This window comes from Chiloscyllium punctatum, chromosome 43 (genome assembly GCF_047496795.1).
Source record: "Chiloscyllium punctatum isolate Juve2018m chromosome 43, sChiPun1.3, whole genome shotgun sequence".
Taxonomy (NCBI): domain Eukaryota; kingdom Metazoa; phylum Chordata; class Chondrichthyes; order Orectolobiformes; family Hemiscylliidae; genus Chiloscyllium; species Chiloscyllium punctatum.
Window position 1 is genome coordinate 8318162 of NC_092781.1, and position 26597 is coordinate 8344758.

Below are 26597 nucleotides of genomic sequence, written 5' to 3' on the forward strand. Positions count from 1 at the left end.
GGTAGCTGGAGTTGTGGATAGTGCTCATGTATATTACAAGGTACGGAGGGAGAAAGATAATCTGCAGAGATGGGCTGCGGAGCCAAATGTTAGTCAACGCACAAAAGTATGAGGGGTAACAGGAATAAATTTACTTGGCGAATGATAAGATTCCTACAAGTGTAGATGAGCAGAGAGATCTCGGTGTCCATGTACAGAGATCCGTTAAAATAGCTATGCAGGTAAAGAAATTTGTTGATAAGGCATACGGGCTGTGTTCACTTTTATTGGCAGAGGAATTGAGTTTCGTAGCCACGAGGAAATGTTGCAGCTGTACAAAATTGTGGTGTGTCCTCATTTCGAATATTGCGTACAGTTCTTCTCACTGAATTGGAGGAAAAGTGTTTAAGCTTTGGAGAGGCTTTCGACGAGATTTAAGTGAGTGTTGCCTGGTCTGGATGGAAGGTCTTATGATGAAAGGTTGAGGCAATTGAGGCTGTTTTGTCAGAGAAAAGAATGTTGAGAGGTGACTTAATTGAGACATAAGAGATAGTCAGAGAGGTAGGCAGAGTGGAGACTGACAGCCTTTATTACTCAAATGGCTAGCACGACGGGACATCTTTAAATTGTGGGGCTGTACCTTAGAGAGAGGACGAATGAGAGAGGTAGTTTCTTTTCTGAGACAGTAGTAAAGGTGGGGAATGTACTGCTTGCGACAGCAGCTGACCCGCCAGCGTAAAGGGCATTTAAATGGTCATTTGATAAACGTACGGATGAATGCATTATTGTGTAGGGTAGATATGTTTTACTTTTATTCCACAGGTCGCTGCAACGAGGGCCGAAGGGTCCGTGCTGTCCTGTAATTTTCTATGTGTTATGTTCATTATCACGGAGACTGGGTTTTCTTTTTGGGGTGACCTGTCAGATAATAGGACATGGATGGCATGGATCGAATGGTGAGTCGGAGACCTTTTTCCCAGGGGGGAGGGGTCAGTTACTCAGGGAAACATGCGGAGCGGGCGTGCATTTTAAAAGAGGCAAGTATTTCACAAAAAGTGATGAGTGCTGAGAGCGCATTCCGAAAGAGTTGCTGGAAGCAGACACAATGGCAGTACCTGGTAGAAAACAAGAATAGGAACGGAGGTTGACTGTCATGGGTCCTCTAAGTGAAGACAGTTCATTGGTGACGGGCAATATGTGTCAACACAGGCTTGTAGGGCCGATAGGCCTGTTGCTGTGCGGTAACAGTTGTTACTTTTTGTTCGATTTTAGCCAATGACATCATATTTCCTAACTTGCATAAATCTTCCAATTTGCTATTCTCTTCCTTTTTGTGGGTTGCCCTATTTGCAGATTTCCCGTAGCGAAAACAATTCCTGAACCGCAGTAATATTGCCACTATCGGAGCAATTATCACTGCAGTAACTATATTTATAACGTTTAGTTCTAATCATTCAGATCCAAGTGAATGTCAGACTTTAATCTCATTTGCTTTCTGAGTAATTGTTCCTTCAGCGATCAAGGTAGTTCCCTCCCTTTACCTCTTGATTCTGAATCTTTTTGTTTCGGTCTTTTTAACATGAAACTGCATATTTGTTCAAACTCTCTTGCAACTTTCTTCTTTCCCGTTATCCATACGCAAATCTCACCATGGAAATAATCAATATTTCAGCTAGCTTCTTCATTTAAATAAGGATAAAAGTCCTTGCTTTCAGTTTCTTTTCTCTATTTGTCATTAACATTCATATTCTTGTTCTCTTCATCTCTGTTTGTCATCTGTCAGTTTCTACTTTTTTTAATGTCCTAATCGATGATGATCAATATCTTTAGACTCGCCTTGAACTTGGTAGTTATCCATAAATGGTACATTCTTCTCTTACATTCTGCATTATCGAATAGTTCCTTGAGAAGAACACCGAAATATTACCTTAACTGTATCCCGCTGTTAATCCAGTCTTTTCCCTCTCAACATTTTTTCCATTTCCCACTCAGGTAAACGCTGTCATCATCTCCTTGTGCTTGATCTTCCTTCAGTTTAAGGCACTACCTTGATATCCAAGATTTTCAATTTTACATTACATATGAAATTCCGGAAAGCTGTGACCACTTTTGTTGAACGAATCATTTACGATATTATTATTGATGATCCTGTCGCGTTTCATACAAACAAGGACGAAAATAGCTTATTCTCCAGTTGATTCTAGAACGTATTCTTCGAAATAAACTCTTATAATTACACCCCATGAATTCAACCGCAAGGCTGTATTTTTCAATTTGATTCATCCAATCAACGTGAAATTTATTATTGTAATGACTAATTCAGTACCTTTCTTACAAAGTCTGTTCGTTGGTGTGTGTGCTCTCCATCTACACTCTTAAAAAAACACATGAATGAGACCCAACAGAGACTTATTTTCCTTTCTCATCACCACACATAAACATCCACAAAACCATTTCTCAATATTTCACTGATATCCGATGCTTTAAACTTGAAACAGTACAGCAAATAAACTGGCCTTTCAGACCACCATGCATGCGCCTACCATGATGATTTTCTAATTTAACCTCATCTGATTTCACATGTTATGTGACCCTCCATATCCTGCCTGTTCATGTGTCTGTCAAAATGTCTCTTAACTTCGACATTGCATCTACTTCTAGCACATCAACTGACAGCATTTTCCAGGCATGTACCAGACTCTGTGTAAAAAAACAAACGCTTGCCTCTCTTTTCAATATCCCCTTTTCACATTGAAGATTATCAAACTAGCTGGCAAAATTCCCTCCGCTATGTTCGTTGACTTCATAAACATGAAGGATTCTTGAATACTCAATTGAATGTTCCCTGCCGTGATCATTTTGGAAACACATCTCTGAAACAACTTTCATGTCATATCCATTTCTTTGTGACTTTTTACATCAACATTTTAAAAATGCTGCACACATTCAATTTGGGAACTATTAATTCTGTCTTTTTACTGAGGACATACAAGCTTTTTCGGTTTGATTTGTTTTACCTGTATCGTTCATTTTGATTGAATTTGTTTCAATTTCTTCCTTCGCTTTCAACTCGCGGTTTACATGTAGTCTTCGGATGCTTTTTGCATTGTCTAAAGTGACAGTAGATACTGATACATTTACATCTTTTCCTGTTGCTAATCCCACAGTCAAACCTTCTAAGAACTTATTGCAATATAATTATCACGACATGAACTGTGGACCGTGACTCAAATAACGTTCATCACACAGAGGCTGTTTATGAAAAAGTACAATTTCATCATACTGTGTTGTTTCCAATATTTGTTTTTCAATTTGGTACGTCATTAATTTGATCAATCTAGTGCTGGAAGATTCCAGTCCACAGACGATGTCTCGTGAAGGTGAATTACATTAAACTTTCAGCATTGGATGAAATGTTGTTTTTTTATTGTTTGTATTATTTGTACAATGTGTATTGTTTCTTCTCAGAATAAGGAAACAGCTGACTTGATAGTTGCCCACTCCCTGTCTAAAACCTACTGGTCCTGCGTATTAGGTTGTGCATCATGAACGTCCGGCTGTTGCTGTGCAGTGTGGAGGTATCTATTCTGGCTTCAGTCTCAACAGACAAATTTGATTCAAAATTGGACGAAGACTGGAAAAACTGGAAATCACAACGTGGGAACCAATACACCAAGGTAAAAGGAGAGTCTGTACTGTTCAGCTCATTCAGAATAAGAATGGACTGCACACAATTGACAGAGATTGAGAATATGTAGTTGCAGTCAATGAGAGGCATCTGCTGAGTGAAGTGACATTGAGAAAATATTGATCTTGAAATTCAATGGTATTCTACAAGTTTCTATCTTCATTAATGAACTGACCAAACACAAAGTGAATCAGCAGCGACTTGGTTTATCTTAATTTACTAGGATCCCGCTGCAGTCCTGTTGGATTTACGACAAAAAACACAAATCTGACTCTAGAAGATTAAGATCCATTCTTGGTGTTGAAGAGGCATTTGTAAGTGGGCATCTTGGAGACTGAGGGATGGGGGAGCCGTCTGATCATCCCAAGCGGCCCATTCAATGAAGCATCTCTTTGCCGAAACCCACTTTACTATGCTGGCAGCTTAACGCAGTTCTCTCACACAACAGTTTAAGAAGATACATACATGGACAGTAATTGCCCATGTAGTGGCCTCAGCTGTTTTGCAAAAAATGCCATGCTTACCACTGGCCTAATTTTGCTTCAGGCATGGGCTCTTGTTCAGCTATTTAATTTTAATTCACTTTCAGCATGAATCTCTCAGACTGGCAGCTCGACAGGTTTTGCGATGGGTGCATTATGTTGAGTTGGGTCTGGGTAACCTCAGTAATCATTTTCACATCTGGGTGGGACGGTGAATCCTGACAGGAAAATGTTATTTCAGATTTCACAAACTGTTTTTAATGCGTCTATATTATTTTATGAATGAAAGAAGCTGGAGTCTAATTATATTAATCTGTTTATTCAGGATGAGGAGAGCTACAGGAGAATGATATGGGAGGAAAATATGAGATACATCGAACAACACAACCTCGAGCACTCATTGGGGAAACGCACATCTAAATTGGGACTGAACAAGTTTGGAGATCTGGTGTGTACAGGATATATCGTCTACGACCTATTTGATGCCGGTCATTGGGAAATTGTGAAGCTGGTACAAGGTTATATTCAGCAACAGGAGCAGCACTTGGTCATTTGGTCCCCCAAGCTGACTCACTCATTCAGTACACTAAATGTCTGATCTCACTTTACTCCAATTTGTTGATTCCTTCCTTCTCATTCCAGGCTTCCATTACCCGTAACTCTTCTGGAAATCAGAATAATCTCTCTCAAGTTTGAAGATATTCCATGACTCAAGTCTCCATTTCTCTCTTGGAAGAGAACGCTAATGATTGGCAATCCCCTGAATTTGACAATTTCTGCTCACTTGCATAATCATATTTTGTACAACTAATTTGCATTATACAGAACTGGCTGGCTTGAGCACACCCTATGGACGGCATGGATACACCTTTGTGTTGTTGAGCCTTCATCGATGCTGTCTATTATGAAGTCTGGACGCCGGAGTTGCATTCTGTACTGTGGAGGCTCCTCCCTTCGGCTATAATATTCTTCTTGAGTCTGCTGGATCTCTGCCTCTGTCCTACCTATCGCTGGCTAAACTTTATACACAGCGGATAAACTAGCCCGCTTTCCAAACATATTAAAGAATAATCCTGCTCTCTGTATTATTGCTCCTCAGGACAGTTGGTCATTTCCCCTATTCTCGGCACTTCAAAAAAATGTGACTAATGACATCAGCATTACACCAGCATCCCTTGAATCGAAAAGAAATGATTTGTATTGAATTGGCTTGAATTGAATTGAATTGGATTGAATTGAGCTGAATTGAACTTAATTGAATTGAATTGAATCGGATTGAATTTAATGTCATGTGTACCAAGGCACAGTGAAAAGCTTTGACTTGCGAACAACACAGGCAGATCACAGAGTTAAGTGACATAGATTAGTAAATAGTAGCGTCAATGTCTATGCCAGGACATTGTTCTGTACTCACCTTTCCCATCAAGAAAAGCATCCGCTCACCATTAGCCCTGTCAATCGCCTTCTTATCTTATTTGTTTCAGTAAGTTCAGCACTTAATCTTCTCATCCCTCATGAGAAGTGGACCCAGTCTGTCAAACTGTTTCTTTGTGATAACTCTCTTCTTCGTAGGAATAGTTTTGATTAACCTGCTTCAACTTTCCTTCCAAATATTCCTCCGCAACGAGTGAAATCAATGCTAATCACAGTGCCCTCTGTGCTGTCTGACTGACTTTGTCCAATCGCAACAAGACTTCCCCACTTTGATGCTGTCTTTGCTCTGCATTAAAGGCAAATATTTATTTTGCCTCTTTAATAACTTGCTGGCCCTATGTGCACACAAATGTTAATAAGTGAACAAACAGGCAACACTTTTTTAACCACAGGAAAGCCAATAGATTGTGTTCACTTGCAATTTTAAAAGACATTTCATGCAGGGCCACATCAGCTGTTGCTAAACAAAATAAAAGATTATGGTGAAATGCGTAACATATTGGCATTGGTTGAGGATTTATTCGCTAAACAGAAAACAGAGAATGGGATTATGGAAAGTGAAGACAGAAATAATCCTATTTTCCTTCTGGGATGAAGGGGAACAACTGCACCAAAGATTGTCACGCAAGTAAAGGCTAATCAGGTTGGGACTTTAGTGAATGGGGTTTAGAAGAATGACAGGTGATCCCTTTGAAATTTACATGTTCTTACTGGGTTTGACAGGATGAGTGCACAGATGATGTTGACGCGAATGAGAGAGGCTAGGACTTGACATCATCGAATTACAATAAATGGACAGCGTTTTGAAATCGAGATGAAGAGGAATTCCTTCTCTCTGAGGCCTGAATGTCTTTGCAGGAAGATAGTTCAGTGAAGAAAGCATTTGTTATTCTCCCCTATATTTGTAATGTTATTGAATAGAGCTGTTGGGAGGTCATGTTGCTGTTGTAGAGGGCATTGGTTAGGCCACTGTTGGTATATTGCGTGCAAGTCTAGTCTCATTCCACTCGGAAAGATGTTGTGAAACTTGAAAGGGTTCCGAAAAGATTTACAAGTATTTTGGCAGGACTGGAGGATTCCAGCGATAGGGAGAGGCTGAATGTAATGATGTAGCAAGGTGGAGGGGCCACTAGTCTACTCATGTTTCTATTTGCTATGTTCTAATGGGGGAGGAAATAATTGCACAAACTGAGTAAGACAGCTGAAATGCCTGTCAACGGCATTGAGAGGAGACCTTAGGTAAGGAAAAACGAAGATGTTACAAACACCCCAGTGGGTGGTGACACCGATGAACATGCAGTACAGGTGGAGAACCTGGGAAATGGAATGGAATCTGAAGATCGCAGGGTGTGAGGAGACGTAGTTCAACATAACTGCGGGAGAGAGTAGATGGTCTCGCCCTTAAATTGAAACTCTAAAATCAAGAAAGGAAAGGAAGATTTTCAGAGATTCCAGGTGAAGTTGGGAGAAGGGTGGAAATTCGGAGTAAAATTGATTACTATTTCTAATTCTGGGTGAGAGTAGGAAGCAACAATCAATGGATCAGAGACAGAACTTGACAGGGGTCAGAGCAGGACTGGAACAAGGCATGCTCCATATAGCCTGCAAAAAGGCAGGCGCAACTCTGACTTTTGCATGAACCGAGGGCCACGCTTATTACTCAGAGAATGGGACATGTTCATTCCCCTTTCAAACCGACATGTATCCCTCCCTATCCATCAAAAAGATACACCAGATGATTCATTTCCAGTCTGCAATCTCAGTTTCATATGCGGACATCCACAGATCCGCATGATAAGATATATGATGATGGATAGCATCAAATCTGGTCCTTTTCTAACCATTCCAATCCAGTATCTTCATGAAAATGAACAATCTGAGTTTCGCATCTAAATCTAATGATCCATAGGCCATGAGGCCAACTCAAGACCAACGTGTTATCTGGAAATCAGATCAGGCTGGTGATGGAATTAGAAATCCTCCTGATTGGGAAGGTTCATCTCAAACACCAATAAACCCCACCAATCTGAGGTGACTTAATCTATCCTTCCATGATGAAATTGACCAGTCAAGTTTTAATGATCAGAAATGCCTATCGAACTAATTCTTCCAAAATGAAACACATGTATAAAGCTCCTGCCATTTTGGTAACTGAACGATCGAAAAGAGATATTTGAGCTGCTCGACGCTTCTCACACAGCTTTATATTGGATTGGTACGAAATGGATGGCCACTTATTTGCCTGCTGCTCAGTCAAAAATTAAACACGAGTAACGAGAGCCCTCATTGCTTGGCCCGCACTTCATGCTAAAGTCAGCGAATATGTAGAATGTAGCTCTCTTACGTTATTGACACTTCTTCTACATAATCACCACTAAAAGTTAATCATTTCACCAATGTGTTTGAATTTTCAGACCAATGAAGAGTTCAATAAGCTCATGAATGGACATCGCCGAATCGAAGCTGTTAACATGACTGAAATTGAAGCTGATGAAAGAGATGAAAGTATTGAATCTGAAGAAAGTCCCATTGAATTTAGAACTGCAACTGTTGACTGGCGAAGAGAAGGTTTAGTTACTCCAGTGAAAAACCAGGTAAAAATCAGAAAAAGCTCTCAAGATTATTAAGTGCAGACATTAATTTTTCAACAGGATTGGACGTTATGATCAGCTTGTGGGAATTGTTAGGAAAGGCTCAGTTTCAGTAGATCATTTTTAACCCAAATTGCTTCTCCTGTTTTCTTGTTGCATTTGTTTCCTGGTATTGATTATGGTCAGGCAAGGCAGCATGGTATATGTATCAATGGTAATGTTCGTGCTTTTACTCATAATATCTGGAGAAATCTTACCGCAAAAACAAATTCAATGGTTAGATTAAGTTGTAAAATTGAAGTCTACAAGTACAATTCCGCTGTAATAAATATAAGTTCAGATGTAAATTGGTACAACTCAATCATGGTAATGTTGCAAGCTGCAGTGCCCAAGCTTCCCTGTGATACCATGTCCAGTCTTATTCAAATAATATTCGATCATTTGCTCGACACCCCAAATTTAAAAACACATGCACAGTTCACTTCGGTTGGGCGTTGTACCTTTCTCAATCATTGTCTCCAACTTGACAAGGCTGATCGACAGGAGGGCAGAGCCTGCTGGGAAGTATATGAAGTATATACTTCATACATTACTCAGAGGATGGGACATGTTTCATCCCCTTTCAAACCGACATGTATCCCTCCCTACACATCAAAAAGGGACACCAGATGATTCATTCCCAGTCTGCAATCTCAGTTTGATATGCAGACATCCACAGTTCCGCATGATAAGATATGTGATGATGGATCGGATTATACTGTAAAAGATCAGATTATACTGTAATTCACTAAGTGTCAGTTGGACTGAATTTTTGGGAGGGATACCACCACGAGGCTCAGTGAGATTTCTCACCGACGTTATCAAAAGCATCTCGTCAGCTACGACAATGCAGCTATAACATCCCCATATCCGCTCCGTGTCTAATCTTCCCACACATTCTTCCCGGTGCAATTCAATAGATTCCTGATTAGTTACCGATATCCTGGGAGCTGACCCATCATGAAAAAGCTGCTGTGAACCCACATGAGCAGGAGCATGGTAACATTGCCCTGCTCAGATAGGAATGCCTTCGAACATGCCAGAGAATGCTACAGAAAAACAACCAACATTGCCATCAGAATGCTATGTGTCAGAATCGCTGTGAACACCCACCTGCCCCCTCCGACTCACTCTATCCCAGCCTCAGCACCCCCTCCTACCCAGATTTATGCTGTCACTGAGGTCTTCCTCATCTTCAAAACCTAAATCGCATCGGCATTGCCACTTCACTACTCGGAATAACTCCCGTCATGTACCAACACCAACGGCCATGCCAAACTTAAATCTCTCACTCAATCCTTCCGTTTCTGTCATTCCAGGAGATGAGAGAACACTGGAGGACAGAAAGCTCTTGGATTGGTGGAGAGGTGTCTGACACCAGATTCCTCAGCCTGTGAGGAGTGACTCCTGTTTCTCACAAGAAAACATGATACACCCACATCCCACTAAGCGAGTAAATACAACTAATCACTGACTTGTTAGCACTCTGTCAGTCTCATTAATTCTTCAGTGTGTCTTTGCATTGGTCCCAGAAACTTCTGTCTCTCGTGTTCTGTCGGTTCCATCAGCATCTACTCTAGCTCCACAGGAAAAGAAGACACCTCCTCATTCTCTGAGCATGAAAGTATTGCGGCCTCAGAGGAAATATCAGTAAGGCTGCGTCCAGCTCACACCACCAGCTCCCTGGGAATGTGAGCTATTGAGGGTGTGGGAGCACTTTCTGGTAAGCACCTCACTGTGTCATTTCCTACAGCACTCAGAGGGCTGCCAGCGTCCCGGGACGGGCAAAAGAGACCGTGGTGTCGGCAAAAATCAACATGTACCAGGGAGCAGCAGATGCAGCAGACAGGGATGTACACTTGAAAGATGACAGATACTCTGCGGGGACCCAGATACCCCAATCAATGAATCATCTAAAGTCCAAGGACAGTGTGCCAGTTGCCATGGAGAAGCAGGCCCAGCACCCTCAGCGTCTGCTGGCCATGGGCACAAAGCTGTACCCCATCGCCAACTGCTCCACAGGCCTGTAGTAGAGGTGCCACTTTCTAATCACAAGTAATAGGGACAGTGCCCTGCTGGAGGAGGAAAACACACAGGTCACTCCGAAGACCCAGACTCCAGATATCATAGAAGTGGCTGAGCCTCCAGCTCCAAACTGCTGCCCTGTTCTGCTCAGCATTGTCAGTGCTCCCTCACGCCCGACAGACACAATTGCTGCGAGACTGACTGAACAAACCCTTGCAGGGCTAGCAGGCTGCAACAATGTGTCCGATCCTTCCTGCCCAACCCAGAAACTGGTATTCATGAAATCTGAGACAATGAAGGAAAATGAGGTATAGTGGCAAGTGTGACTAACCTCGTACGTTATTTGATCCTTTTCGATATGTGGTATCAGCTTGACCTTACACCTGGCTGTTTCTCTCTCGGTGGAGAGAAGCCTTAATAAAACTGCACCACCATGATGCCTAATGACATGGTCACATAGGATCAATGTGTGTACTGAGAGCCTGGTGCCGCATGTGGAAGGAAGAGGAGCAAGCTTTGCAGAGGTAAGGCTGTGCTGCTAACACCATCACACCTCATCCAACAACTTTATGGAATCCCTTCCCATCCAAGATTCATTTTATTCACCATTGCTTAACGTGTTATCACCCAACCTCGCTCATAACTGCAATCTCCCAGACCTCTCAACGCACAGCCCTCAGAGGTGAAGAATTGCAAACTCTTCTCCCTGTGACAACCGTTCCCAATCCCCGAACTAGTCACTTTGTAGCCAAAGGACTGTTGAAACCAAGTCTCTGCATTGCAGACGCAAGGACAACTCCCCGCCCTGGCACCAGACTATGGTCGATACCTGGACTGGGGACGAGCAAATGCCAGATGCCAAAGTTCATGGGCAAGGCCCATACAACTGGAGCCTGTGCATTTTGCCCTGAGATCCTATTTGGTCTGCTCGAACACCATGGTCGTTTGTAACTAATCGGAAACAGCGTTCATCATGTCCCTCTCTGAGAGCCATGCTATGCTCCCTCGATAGCCAATGCATTTTGCGAATTTGTCAAGAGAGGAAATTGAATAATGAGTCAAGTTTTGGTATTAAGAAGACTTTTCATAACCAAAGAATCCTCTTACATATCAATGCTTCAAGTTGTTGGTCACTGCTGTAGAAATCAGATTAGTTCTCCTGGGAAAAACCCTCAGGACGCTGCTTGGCCCAAACACTGTCCCCGCCAGGCAACATAGCTCCAGTGTGGTCCAGCTAGCGGAAAAATCTCCGACATCTTCAAACTCTCTCTTCTACAAGCTGAAGTCCCAACCTGCTTCAAGAAGACCACCATCATATTCATAAGTGAGGAAACAAAACTCATCCATTGTTCCTTAATGATTGCAGACCAGTGACCTGAGCACAATAATCATGAAGGGTTTCGAAAAGCTGGTGAGGACCCACATCAACTCCATTCTCCCAGCCTCCCTCTGACAATTAAAATTTGCCTATTAAAGTAACAGAGACACGGTGGGTGAAATATCTCTCGCCCTGCAAGCCTTGAACGTTGGGAATAGGACACTTTTGTCAGACTCCTGCTCATTGACTATGCCTCTGCCTTCAACACTCTTATCACACTTTTGCCACATTGAACTCAAAACCCTGTGACATTGGTCATGATTCTGTCGTCTGCAACTGTATCCGCAGCTATCTGCTGTATCCACAGATAACAATCATTGAAGATAGGCAACTGTACCTTCTCCCGAATAACCTTCACCACTTGCGTCCCCCAATAGGTAGTTACTGTACTACCTATACACACACGAATTATGAACGATCACCATCTATACATTCACTGACGACAGCACTGCAACAGGAGGGAGATTTGTTAACGATGAATGAAAAGACACAATGGAGATAGAGGGATCATTGACGTGGTGCAATGGGAATAGCTTCTCTCTCTCTCAATTCCGGTAATATTAAAGAACACATAATTAACTTCAGAATGAAAGGAGAACAACACGCTCCATCTACATCAATGGGAATAAGGTTGAGAGAATGGAAATGTCAAATTTCCTAGACTGACCATAATGGACACACTTTCCGGAAAATACCATGTGTTTGTGCCGTTGGAAAATATACAACAATGCCTCTTCTTCCTCAGAGAGCTCAGGAATATTGGCATGTGAACAAGGACCATCACTAAATTCGACAGTTGCACCTTTGAGCGCATACTGTCTGGGTCCAGAAGGCCAGGTCTAGCAACTGCGAAGCTCAGGATCATAACAAACTAATGAAGGTTGTATGCGAGTCCCAGACGATCATTGAATCGAATACTCTATCTATGAACTCTATTTACACATCTCGCTGCCATGAAACGGCAGGCAACATCATCAAGGACCTACCTCACCCCGGTAATGTACTACTTACATGCATTCCGTCAGGTAGAAGATACTAAAGCTGGAACACATCCACCAGCAGATGCAGGAACAGCTTTTCCCCAGCTGTTTTTAGTCTGCTTTGAAACTCTCTAGCTCAAATCCTACTGAGCTTGCTGACATTGAATTTGCCTTGTGCCCACTCTCTGCGAAGTACCATTTGTCCAACTCTGTTTTGATCTCTTCATCCTCGCATACTATCATGTGCCTCTTTTGGTCATAAACAAAGGGTTTCACTGTTGTTCGCGACACGTGACAATACATAAATCAAATCACATCTGAACCCAGGCACACCGATATTCACAGGTTCCGTGTAATTCTGAGAAACCTGAACAAACATTTAGATGAAGAGCATTCGTGTGAGACGGTGTTCCAAATGAATGTAGATGCAAACTGGCTATCGTTTTTCGATCAATATGATTTAATGTGGTTATATTTCTGTCAACACTAGGGTCAATGTCGTTCTTCCTGGGCTTTCAGTGCAACTGGTAGCATAGAAGGACAGTGGGCAAAAAGACATGGAAACCTGGTTTCTCTCAGTGAACAGAATCTAATTGATTGTAGTAAACCAACTGATGGATGCTCCATGGGATTCGCATGGCACGGCTTTCTTCAAGTGATTGAATTTCAAGGCATCAACTCTGAGGAAACTTACCCTTACACAGGAAAGGTAAATCCCCAAGACTTCTAGTAAGATTGTGGTGGAGTCGGGATTCTCATTTCGTTTTATTTCATTTCTTCTGTCCTGTCTGTGTTCACATGCAAGTTTTATTGGAGTTTATTTTAATTACCTCTTGGTGAAGAGCAGCGAAACCTGTGAGTGTGTCGAGCAGCATGGACTCACAACGGAGATAGCCAAGAGAGTTTGGGTTGCTTATTGCTCCTGTCCTGACGCCAATTCATGGCTGCTCAGGCGGTGACGAGTCTAGGTCCCTGGCAGTGTCCGTATTGAGTACAGTTTCGTGCAGGCAGCAGATGAGCTCTGTTTTCGTTCATGGCAATGTCTGCGTCTATCATAGATTCACAAAATTAGCTGTGCAGGTGAGTCTGGGATTTTGGCAGCATCCGCACCCAGCACAGATTCATGGAGGTAGCGTGCAAGTGGGTTAGTTTTCTGTCAATGCCTGTATCCAGCAGGCGTTGACGGAGGCAGAGCGGATCTGAGATTTGTTTCCTGTCAGTATCTGTATCCAGCTCAGATTCATGGAGGCAGAAAAGGTGAGTTTGGTTTCCTGTCATTACTGCATCCATCATAGATTAGTGCCGATTGGTTTTGTTTCTGTCAGTGTCGCTATCCAGCGCAGATTAATGGAGGGAGGGGAAAGATGTTTTCGGGTTCCTGTCATGATTTGTGTCCAGCACAGATTCATGGAGATGGGGAGGAGGTGAGTTAGGGTACCTGTCAATGCAGGTCGCCATCACAGATTCATGGAGGCAGCAATGGAGCTTAGGCCCAGTACTAGATCCGGCAGCAACTGCAGTGATTGCATTAGTAAATGATGTCTAAAGCAGCCTCGTGGTAACAACAGAATCGTGTTTGGACCAATGTCATGCCAAGCAGCATCAGTGCCAACTACTTTGCTGAGGTCCATCAAGACCTCCTTTTTACCAAGGCATCAGCTGAGTCAAGATGCTGCCAAAGATTGGGCGACTTTCATTCCGACGGTGATAGAGAAGGGGACACATGCCTGACCAGCATGTCCATGATGGAGCACTTAGCAAGGACTATGAAGTTGGACGTTCTCTTTATTTCTCCATTTCTTTCTCCATTATATTGTCGCTTGTGACTTTAAATGTGTTTTGAGATGGTGCTGCAGCGTGGCAGCACAATACAACACATTTCACTGTATGTGCAAAAAAGATGCCCGTTACAGTAAATAACTCAAATGAAAATCCTAATGTGGTTTTCAAAAGCACGGACATTTTCCAATATCCATGGCAACAGACCGTGGAATGCAGCGCTTTTCAAACGGGAACTGCCATCCTGGATCCGTGTCAATCCTTCCCTGAGAATCTGCCCACAGGTTTCTGAAAGTGTCACTGTACAAGCAGCATTAAGGAGGCTGAGAGAATATAATCTTTCAGCACTCTCAGTCATCACAACCTTATCTTGGAATGCTCTCCTACATCTTGACACAGCACCTCGTACCCTCAGCCAATGCGTCTGAGGAGTTAAGAGTACTACAATTTCTGTGAATTAATGCTCACCATTTCCACAGTACAAGGATGTGGAGGTTAGGGGGATTGTCTATGTTAAGCTAATCATAGTGAGCAGGGAATTATTGGTTAGGTGTCTAAGACATGGGAGACTGAGGGTTACAGGGATAAAGTAGGGCCGAATGGGCATTTTGTACACTCTGGGGATTCTATGATACTGTGAGCTCGCATGTGGAGGTGATGTTCAGCTGAATCAACGGAACATTCAGCCTGTTCTGTCCTTCAGACGGGTACGTGCACCATCCACAACAACAGTTAACATCCTAACACAGCGAAGGACAGATCTGAAGAGTCAGGAATAACGGTAACCACTTTTAGTCTGTCTGCTTCTCCCATATACGCCATCATGCTGGTCAGTCACTCTAATATAAGCTGCAATTTTACATGAAAACTTTTGGAGTGTGAGCTATGAGAAGTTATAAACGTTTGATGAGAAATCTTCGAATTATGTGCTCATGTCGTTGGTAGGTCTGTGTATAAATATTGTCCTTTGTTAAGAGAGGTGTTTACTCTTTAGGAATGTCATTTACCGTGCAACTTGCTGGGTTGACATTTGACATATTGTGGTGTAATTAAGAAACTTGGCTTGAATCGATACTCAGGAGACGGTTTTGCGTAAGTTGCTTTACAGTTGATGTTGTTCCTCCAGACGCCGTTGTTGTCTGTCTACACGTCACAATTGACCCGAGTATTGGATTTGATTGGGATCAGCCTCTTGCGTGCAAATCCCAGCTCTTTGTTTCAATGCCACACAGTTTCACCTTGTTCTTCAGTTCATTCTTCAAGTCCTTACAACAGCTCGTCCACACTCTCATGTCTGGATTCATTGCAGATGACTTGTGCGTTATTATCTAGGACAGCAGTTGCTTTTGTTTTGGGTTTGTGTCAACACTGTTAAATTGTTCCTGTGGTAGCCTGAGGCCACAGGAAACGCAGACTTTAATTCATTGTCTGCCCACGCACTCTACTCTCAAAACTCCAGCGTTTCATTGGCCAAAGAAACAAATGAATGAAAGAAACTGTCTCGTCATATGACAGGCGTACATGATCTGGTGACTGGGCATCACTCTAAACTAAACCTATTCTCTGGCTATGTTTTATGGAGGTGATGGCAAATCAACATTAACAGAGTCCCCTCTTTTCATGAAGCTCCAGTGTCGATATTGTCACTCAGGCACCGAGCTGGACAAGAGAAGTGCTTTGCACAAATGACAGGGCCAAGGAGTGGTCATTACCAGCCAGAGGCCAGTGGCCCTGCTCAACAGGAAGGCAGTAACATTCATTACAACAACATCCTGAGGGCTGGTATTGATCTTGGGTAACAGACCAACAGTAAGTGACTGAGTGAGAGGAGTGGGGTGACGATCACAACACAGCTTTGAGTAGGGGTGTGTTTGGCTGGGTTGGGACGTGGTGCAGTGAGGTCAGATAACGGCAGGTGTACCCTTCCTCAACTGATACTTGATATTTCCCAATCCCTAAATCTACAAGCAATGCTGAACACATTTGCATGTCGTTGTCCTCTCATGTTGATCACCTCACTCACCCCTGAATGAATTATATTGGCATTGGGATCAGAACTGCTCAGTATTATAAATTGCCAATTTGGTAGCCTCAGTTTGGACTCCAGCACGAATACTCGGCTTGTGATTCAGTACACCTTTCGTCCCTAATTTACACTCCATAGTTGGGGAAACGACCTGGTCTCAAGACTGAAATTCAGAATGACACCCCTTTCCCTCAAGGCATGACATGACGTCAAGGAGGCCAAGAAAATCTGCAGTGAATTCAAATTGGAAGAAAAAGTTATTTTGGTTGTAATTGTATCGAACACACTGGAAGGTGTTTGCATTTATTTGACGGCTTTCTGCTCAGCACATGTGATCGGAATTCCTCAGTGTCGCCTTCTTGGTACAGCCATCTTCAGCTGCTTCGTCAGTGGCCTTCTATCCAAAAGGTAAGCAGGGGGAATATCGACACGATTGTCAGCACCATTTGAATTTATCACATTTTGAAGAAATCTGTGTCCAATGCAGCAAGGTGTGGACAATATCTCCACTTGCGAAGATAAATGAGAAATAACATTCTCACCAGAGAAGTGCCAGACAATGACATAATCCAACAAGAGAGATAATTTAACCATCACTGAATCGCACACTATCAACATCTTTGAAGCCTTTCCATCAACGAAACAAACGGCAAGGATATAGTGGAATAATTCCACTTCCCTGGATGACTGCAGCTCCGACAACAAAGAAAGAAACAGTTATTTTATTGGTTGTCTACTATAGACATTGGACAGATTGGACAGTAGATCTTGGAAACGTGCAGCTATAACAGATTGCTGATGAGGGTGATTTGAAATTCCCCAATATTAATTGGAATATCCATGGTGCAGATTATCTGGATGGAGATGATTTTGTTGGGTGTTTCCAGGAAGTAATACTGACGCAATCAATAGATAGGCCGACTGGGAGAGGCCATATTGGATTTGGAGCGAGGCAATTCGCCAGGCCAGGTGTCAGATATCTCGGTGGGAGAGCATTTCAGTAACAGAGAGCATAAATGCCCAAGAACAGATCCCTGCAGGAGATCACTGGTCTCCGACCTTCAAATGAATGACTTCCCATCTATCGGCCAGCCAATTACATATACAGACAGCCAAATTTCAATAGATCTGTTCTTGGGCCTTTGCTCTTTGTTTTTTTAAAATAAATGGCTTGGATAAAGAAGTGGAAGGTAACCAGAGACGTATACCTAGGAAAAAGGCTGTCACGAGAGGTCATACGGTTATGGTCACTGGAGAAAGTAAAGGGAAGACACCAGAGGTAGGTTGGTTCTGCAGAGTTTTTGATGCGTGGACTGCACTGCTAGCTTTGGTAGTAAAGTTAGAGACATTCACTCATTTAAGCGACCGCTGGTCAAGCACATGCACGGCAGCAATTGGAGAGGTGTGTATTTAGGTTGATCTTAGATGAAGATAAATGTTTGACACAACATTGGGGTCCGAAGGGCCTGCACTGTGCTGCACTGTTCAGTGTTCTATGTTTGGACGCTGAGTAGGTTTGACACCATCCAGGACATTCACTCCATTTGTCTGGCATCAAATCCACAAATATTAATTCCCTCCAATATCATCACAAAGTGATAGCAGTATGTACAATCCACGAGCTACAGCTGTGACGTTGACTGATGACTGTAGACAGAATCTTCCAAACCGAAGGCCACTTCCGCCAAGGAGGGCAATAGATCCAGTTGACACATCTCCCTACAATATCCCCTCAAATCACTCACCATCCCGGCTCAGAAATTTATTGTCATTCCGTCACCGACTTTGGGTCAAAAGCCTTGAACTCCCTCTTGAACAGAATAGTACCAATCAAAAATTCCGCAAAAATGTTCTGGAAGGCAACTCATCACACCTTCTCCAAGCCAAGTTTGAATGAACGCTGACACACTCTGCCACAACTACATTTTAAGCCACCTTGGAATTAAATTTGGGGAATGTGGCAATCCCTCCTGCTACACACAGACACCCATTCCAATATCACTCCCAGTATTAATCTCACCCTAAAGTTGGCATCATGATCTGTCCTGTGTCCTGAAGCTGAAGTAACTGCAACATTGGTGAGAAGTAATTGAAAATGATTGACCAGAATCTTCACTCCATCAGACAGTAGCAACACCCTGCAAAGTCACCACATTTATAATTGTCCAATTTTCGTTTAAACACGGGCATAGTGGCCATACTTTAGACAATCAATATACTCCATCATTTCCAACATGCAGGAATTTATAGAGAGGCCAAGAGTGCAGGTGCATAATTCCTAGGAAGTGGAACCGAGGATAGACAGGATGGTGAAGAAGGCACTTGGCATAGTTACCTTCAGTGTTCAAAGCATTGATACAGGTATTGGGACGTCATATTGCAGCAGTACAGGACATTGACGAGGCCTCTTTTGTAAAATTGTACACACGTTTGGTTGCTCTGTTAAAAGGAGGATGTTGTTAACTTTCACAGCGTGCAGAAAATATTGACAAGGGTTTTGCTGGGATTGGGGTTCAGTTATCGGGAGAGACTGAATAGGCTGGGGCTTTTCTCCAAGCGGAGGAACAGAGGGTGAGGGATGATATTATCAAGGTTTATAAAATCATGACGTACATGGATCGGGTGAAGAGCAGAATGTTTTAGCCATGGGATCGGAGTCCAAACCTAGAGAGCAGAGCCTGAAGATGAAAGGGGAAAAATTTGAATAGGCACTGAGACTAATACTAATTAATTGTAATCCAATGATTCTGATGTTGCAATTACTGACGGTTTGGGAAACGTTTATCTGCATGTGAAGATTTTAATTCACTAATGTACGATCACAATTTTCATATGAGTCGACCGAAAACTCTGAAGAGGCTCAACTCTTTCTAATGTAGTTTCACTGTGAGCTAACCAGAGGGTGAGCTTGATTGGGATATTGAATTGTTAAGGCAAAAAACAATGTTCTTCATGCACTCACATTTCAATTCATTTGCAATACCATTGCTTGGTCTCAGTGTAGAATGTTTCGAATACATTGAGCAATAAATATTAACTTTGACACAAGAAAACCCTAAAAATGATCTGAGTTGTAATTGTTTCGCGACGAGGCTCATGTATGTATGGAATGACCTGCCTGAACAAGTGGTGGAGGCTGGGGCAATTACAAAATTTAAAAGGTACCCCGATGGGTATATGGATTGGAAGTGTTCAGGGCCAAATGTTCGTGAATGGGACTACAATCAGGATATGTGATCGGCGTGGACGAGTTGGAACAAACGGTTTGTTTTCGTGCTAAGTCACTGTCAATGTACCTTTTTCTAAAAAAAAGTGAACTAATATCACACAGATTGGGAAAATAAATTGGCTGCCAATGTGGGAATTCAGATCAGTGTCAAAAAAAGAAAAAAATAGCTTTATTATGATCTTAATGATTATTCATTTTGAACATTTTATTTAAAATTTAGGATGGACGCTACTGCAGATTTGAATCTGATAAAATTGCTGCTAAAATCACTGACTACAAATGGGTTTGGGGAGGCGAGGCAGCATTGGAACAAGCAGTGAGAGAGATAGGACCGACGTCTGTTGTGATTAATGCAAGTCTGAAATCCTTTCAACATTATAAAGAAGGTAAGTCGCGGAGCACTGGATGATGTCTTTGAATCAGATTATCGACCGTTTAAGAAAAGTTATTAGAAATCATACATCTACAGACACATTTGCTGTCACTATTTTGGTATTAATATTACTGCAAAGTTTACCATGGACCATGACCCTTACCCGTGTTCCTGCCGACACTCCCGCCGTGTTACATGCCGTCTAGTACTGTCAGATATCATCGAGTTAAAGCTAGATCATACTACAAACTGAGCTCATGAAAGGTAATGAGAAATGGACCTGCTCCATTCGGTGTGATGCAAATAGCTCAAAACGTTGTGCTGTAGCTAAGAGAACTGACAGTGAGGTGTAACTGTCCTGATGTGCTGCTGAGTGCCTGCACATGTCAGCGTTTTTTTTATTGTAAGATGAAGACACTACACTCACTGTATCTGGATTAAGAGGAAGGGCGAGACCTTCAACTTGACATCTTTCGGCCTCCTGCTGAAAGTCCTTCACTCTCCGCTCCACCTCTTCTCTCAGCAGCTGTTTCTATTCTGTTCTTGATCTCCTCTCGTGTGGCAACTCGAGATGACTTGCAAAGACGGTGGTCTGAATAGGTAGATCGACGCCTGTACATGCTCCTTGTGATGATGATACTGGTCGTCTCCATGTGCAGGACCATTCCCGATTGACTTCATCAACATTTTAAATCACAAAGCACTTCTACTGTACAACCCACAATTGGAGACAAACTGGAGTTTACTGAATGCAGAGTGGAGCTCCTTCATTACCCCAGGTGTAGGATTTTGTAAGTTAACAGAATGTGTTAACACACATGGCAGCAAACTGATGTTTCACACGGTCAGATACCATGGTCAGTGTCTTCTGCTAATGTCTGGTAAATTTTTTCCACTGTGAAAATAATCTCAGCAAGATACTCTATCAATCATTGATATAAAAACAACAACAAAAATTATATAAAATAGAATAATGTAATCAAGGTCGGACCTTCAATTGGAAAACAGATAGTCTGATTGGGTGCAACAAGGAAATTAAATAAGAAAAGGGATGGTGGTCCAGTGCAAGCACGAATGGAAAGGAGACAATTAAAGCAAGTAAAGAAATGTATGCAATAAGTTTCAGGGCCTGACGGAGGTGTTATTTTAAAAAAAAGAGACCTCGGGCCTGCATGCATATTTCCATGATTTTGGAGTCACACGTAGACAGGGTAGTGAAAGCAGCATTCGTCAGTGCATTGAGTATATGCTTTGCGTTGGTATGTTCTAGCTGCAAAGGACATTAGTAAGGACAGTTTTAGAATTTTATATTAATCTGGACTTTCTGCTTTCAGAAAGATTTTGTTAAATTTGAAAGGATCCAGAAAAACTTTACAAGGACTTAGCAAGGGTTGAAGTATTTGAAGGTTAGAGTGAGGCTGAATAGAGCCTAGATTAGAGTTTTGCTGGAGAAGCACAGCAGCACAGGCAGCATTTGAGGAGGAGGAAAAATCAAGTTTCGGACAAAAGCCCTTCCTGATGAAGTCGATTTTCCTCCCTCCTCAGATGCTGCCTGACCTGCTGTGCATTTCCAGCGTAAGTCTAATCTGGACTCTGATCTCCAGCATCTGTACTCCTCACTTTCGCCCGAGGCTGAGAAGGCTGCAGCCTTGTTCGCTGGTACGACAGAGACTGAAGGGTGAGCTTGTGGAGGTTCATAAACAATAATGGGTATGGGACGAATAAAGAGGAGGAGAGTCCAAAACTAGAGACCGTACATTTACGGTGAGAAGGAAAAGATTTAAACGTTAACTGAGGAGCACAGACCATGGTACGTGTCTGGAATGAAATACCAGAGGAGGTGGTGGAGAGTGATACAAATACAACATTAGCAAAGGCATCTGGATGGGTAGATGTATAGGAATGGTTTACAGGGATATTGGCCAAGTGCTGGAAAATAGGGCTAGATTGGTTGAGGATATGTGCTCAGCATGGACGATTTCCATCGAAGGATCGAAGCATTTCTACACTAAAAAAGTCTATGACTCTGAAGGATGTGCCGAGAGGAAGTGAGAATGGCGGAGGCGATGTCATTGGGAAACATTGATTAAAGTCAACAGACGTCATGGTGAGGAGTGAGGACGATCAATTTGAAGACAGTTCGTAAAAACAGACATGTCAGTGTTCATTAATCAAAGCTAAATTAACACTAATTAAATATTTCACAGATAAACCATTTAATATGTTTCTCCTTACAGGAGTTTACTATGATGAAAATTGCAATGGATATGTAACTGATGAAGTGCTGGTCGTTGGTTTTGGAATTGAGGATGGAATGAGATATTGGCTGGTTAAAAACAGGTCCGTACTCTTTGAAATAACAAACACCTGATCACAGACGGAGAAGGGAGAGTGGCATGGAATGAATTTCCTGTCTCTGTGCTGCAACCTTTGTATCTGTTCAACGAGCACGTAACTCTGTGTTTATCTGGAATTGAATGCTTAATGGTTGTGCTGTCTGAGATGATATCTAAATAAAAACGTCAGAGGCAGGTATCCCATCACCAAGTAACGCTGCACTTAGAAGTGTACGGTTCTTGTCTGAAGTATTGCTTCGCACAGAGGCAGGCATCAGAGTGTCATTATCCCTGAATCACAACCAGTTTTTAAACTTACCAGTACAAATTACAAACATATGGTTAAAATTAACAGCTATACACAACAAAAGAAAACAATTTCCTGGGGAAATGGGCGGCAAAGTCATATCTCAAACCCAACTGTACAACCTGTTCACAGGAAAACAAGAACACAGCTCTAATTACTTGTCACTAAGACACTGATGGGATCAGATTAACAGCCCCAATTCTGGAACGTAGAACATAGAACTTTACAGCCCAGTAAATGTCTTTTTACACTCGATGTGCAACCAATCTGAAGTCCATGGAGCAAATACTATTCCATTCTCATCCATATGCCTGACCAATGACCATTTAAATACTCTGAAATGTGGCAATACCTCCACTGATGCAGGCAGAGTTCCAAGCCCCAACAACAATCTGAGGAAAGAAACTACCACTGACATCTGTCCAATGTCTATCTCTGTTGATTTTAAAGCCCTCCTGCCAGCCATCGCCATTCAAGGAAAAAAAGCCTCTCACTATCCAACCTATCAAATATTTTAATTAACTTATGTGTCTCAATTAATTCACCTGAAACTTTATCCTAACGAAAACAGCCTTAACTCCCTCAGCTTTTCCTTTTGCTATCTCCCTCCATAACTGGCGATTTCCCAGTAAATCTCATCTCAACCCGTTCCAAAGCATGCACATTCTTCCTGTAATATGGTGACCAGAAGTGTGCATATTACCCAGAATGTGGTTGCGACAGAGTTTAGTATGGCTTGAAGCATGATCTCCTGTTTCCGAAACTGAATCCCCCTAACAATCAAAGCTAACACACCACATGCCATCCCAATAACCCTATCAACCTGGGAGGCAATATTCAAACATCGATGTACCTCGACACTGAGATCTCTATGCTCATCTGCACAAGCACGAATCTGACCATTCGCCCATTACATTGGATTCTTTCCAAACTGAATCACCTCACACTTTACCACGTTAAACTGCATTCGCCACCTGTCGTCATAGCTCTGCAGCTTTTCTACTTATCTCTGCAATCCATACATCCTTAGTAACTGTCCACACCTCTAACGAACTTAATGTCATTCGCATATTAGTCCACCATCTTTCTCTTTCATTGAGTTCATTTCTATAAAAATCGACAAACAAAAGTAGATCCGAAACTGATCCTTGCGGTACTTTATTAGTAACTGAACTCTAGAATGAATATTTTCCATCAACTACCACCGCCTGTCTCCTTTCAGACATTTATTCTTTGAGGCATCGCTGGCTACCGTCATTTAAATCACGGCAGTCAGGTTTGGAAGAAGCAGTCACATCTTCAGGGCCAGATTGGATACAAAATGTTTGATTAAATAAGTCCTGTGGTTCTGGTGAATACACACACACACACACACACACACACACACACACACACACACACGCACACACACACACACTGGCACACACTGGCACATACACACATTTCTACTTGATTTCCAAGAAGAAACAGTATGTGGGTAGCTTATAAAAACACACACATTGTTCTTTAATAAGGTAGATTTAGTGGGTAATGGGTGCTGGAATAGTTTGGTAAAGCTTGGAAATGTGATTTGGGCAGGGTAACCGGATATGGAACAAATTCTAAGGCCGAAGTATCCTTGCAGTTTAGGAGACACGGGGTAACCTTTGCCCAAATCAACTCATGCTCTACAGACTCTATCCTGTGGCAGGCAATCTCAGAACGATGTTGGTTGAAAAAAACCCTGAGAAAATCTCCTCCTCCATAAGGCAAGAAGGAAATCTCCAGGAGGCCATATGCACTTACACTCGGCCCTATTCAATTATAACTTCGTATCTACTCCAGCTGCAGACTATCCCTGATAATGATCTCACCTCATGCCATTTTAATTGTTGTAGTGAGTCTATACGTAGTATACAGATCAGCAATTGATGTTAAAGAAAACAATTCACTCTTTCCACCCTGATGCAACTTATTCTTTACAACTCATTGTCTTGCTCAGTAATTCCAGAATTCAGTCCCTAAAATAATTCCAATTGCATACCAGAGTTAAAACAGCTGCTTCTTCAAACATATCTCTTTTATCAGCATTTTGATTCTAACACCAATCGATTTTCTTATTTTCCAGCTGGGGAACTGACTGGGGTGAAGACGGGTACATCAAAATTGCTAAGGATAGAGGGAACCACTGTGGAATTGCCAGTTTTGTGTGGTACCCTGTCGTGTAACGAGCCAACTGATAAGACAGAGCTTCATCAATCCCAGCTGAATGAAAACCCGGACCATTTCTGTTAATGCTGACTCATTCAAGGACATTGCTTTAATTGTCTGCTGCAAATTTAAAAAGTGAAATAATGACTATTTTTGCCATTTCTATCGCTTCATATAAAACCAATGGCATTGTCTGATTGATACATATAGCCACTGTAAATGATAGAGTAAATAAATTCTCCAGCTTGTCGAAGACAATCTGCATGTACTGCTGATGACCAACAATATAATAAAGGCTGCCAGCAATCATTTTCAGAGTTTGTTTGTCCAAAGGAATGTAGTTGTCTTTGTGCCTAATGAATTGCCTAGTCTGCTATGAAATCTATTGTCAAACCATGTTGTCCACAAATGCACAGAAAATTTGAAGAGTCTGCGTTTTTTGACACAAGCACAGTTACTGAATAAATGCAATGGGGTTGTTGAGGACAATAAGGCTTAATTGTACAGAGTCTAACCAGAAACCCTCCTGGAAACAGGTTAAGCCGGTCAGACTGTAGACTGGGAGTGTCCCGATGAGATTCAGTTCAGACAAATGCGAATGGGTAGTTTCATCTACTAATTGTCACTGAACAGAAAATGTGGCAAACCGAGTATTTTAAGTATGGCAAAGCAATATTTGTGGAGAATCGTCAAAGACAAAAAGAGGTCACACACAGATCTTGTGAAATAGACGAATACTGGTTTATTTCTGACGATATCATGGGCAAGAGAAATTGCTAGGAGTGGTACAGCATGGACAAACTGCACAGATAATTCCAGGATTCTCTATCCCGTGCTGCAGATACAAATAGTGTGCATAGTGTTACGTCCGTGTTCTGGTCGTGCATTGTTAATTCCAAGACAATATGACTTAAATTATATTGAATGGAAAAAAATATATATAATTGTAACAGGGGTGTCCGTTCCTCGTCTAGTGCAAGTGCTCATCTCCAGTTTCCTCGTTTCAATGCTTATGCAGGGTGGTGTGCAATCTTCCGTCGTATCAGGTGTCACTCAGTCTCGGTAGGCTTTGTGGGGTTATGTACTTGAGGAGACTGGGGATGTCCTCACATCACAACGCTTCTATAAAGAGATGATGCTATTGTGAGCTAGGAATACTGTTGTCAGATCATCTCAGGAGTGTATTCATTGAGTCTGGAAGCTGTTTAGAAAATGGCTTGTTTTGCTGTTTTGTCACTGAACTCGTTGTAGTCAAGTTGAGGTATTTTGCGTATGTTGTGTTTACTTAATAATCGACACGGCTTCTGCAAGCAATTAGTGGGCACGCAGAGTAGTTCATTTTTTTTTCTCCGACAATTCCACCTTTTTTGTTTTTATCTGAGAACTGAGTTTGAGGTGAAGGGGGTGTGTCGCAAGAACCGGGGGGTAATCTGACGCGGTCGGGCGAGAATCAGTTGGTTAGTATTTGGAGTCCGAATCCAAAGCTGCATATTCCTTGTCGGTTGCAAAGTTATTGTTTGAGTGGGCCTTCATTGATGCAAAGTAAGGGGGTGGGGGAAGCACCTTGGAGGACAAACGCTGGGGATTTAAACACTTTTTAATAGCCATGCAAGTCGTGCGATGTCGACAATGATAGTAATGACGAATATGAATCCCTGTCGCAAGCCTATGCTCCAGGTAAACTGTCGCAGTTCTTGCCCAATTCCATAGGTCCCATTTGGTTTTTGGTTGAGCAGTACAGCGGCAGCACATTGGATATGC

The 26597-nt window shown here is 42.3% G+C and overlaps 1 protein-coding gene across 1 annotated transcript; it reads left to right on the forward strand.

Annotated features, from left to right (window-relative positions):
* The first annotated feature begins 3524 nt into the window (after nt 1–3524).
* LOC140466506 (procathepsin L-like) lies at nt 3525–24978 on the forward strand. The gene is made up of 6 exons (XM_072561989.1): nt 3525–3656; nt 4475–4597; nt 7998–8177; nt 13087–13305; nt 22241–22343; nt 24754–24978. The coding sequence occupies exons 1-5, from the start codon at nt 3525–3527 to the stop codon at nt 22274–22276; spliced, it is 690 nt and encodes a 229-aa protein (XP_072418090.1). The 3' UTR covers nt 22277–22343; nt 24754–24978.
* Nucleotides 24979–26597: the final 1619 nt, after the last annotated feature.

Bases quoted from the DNA above. Each gene is read 5' to 3' on its own strand.
- LOC140466506 (XM_072561989.1), top strand. From the start codon at position 3,525: ATGAACGTCCGGCTGTTGCTGTGCAGTGTGGAGGTATCTATTCTGGCT. The intron at 3,657-4,474 runs GTAAAAGGAGAG...CTGTTTATTCAG, and splicing joins GTGGGAACCAATACACCAAG to GATGAGGAGAGCTACAGGAG. The intron at 4,598-7,997 runs GTGTGTACAGGA...TTGAATTTTCAG, and splicing joins TGAACAAGTTTGGAGATCTG to ACCAATGAAGAGTTCAATAA.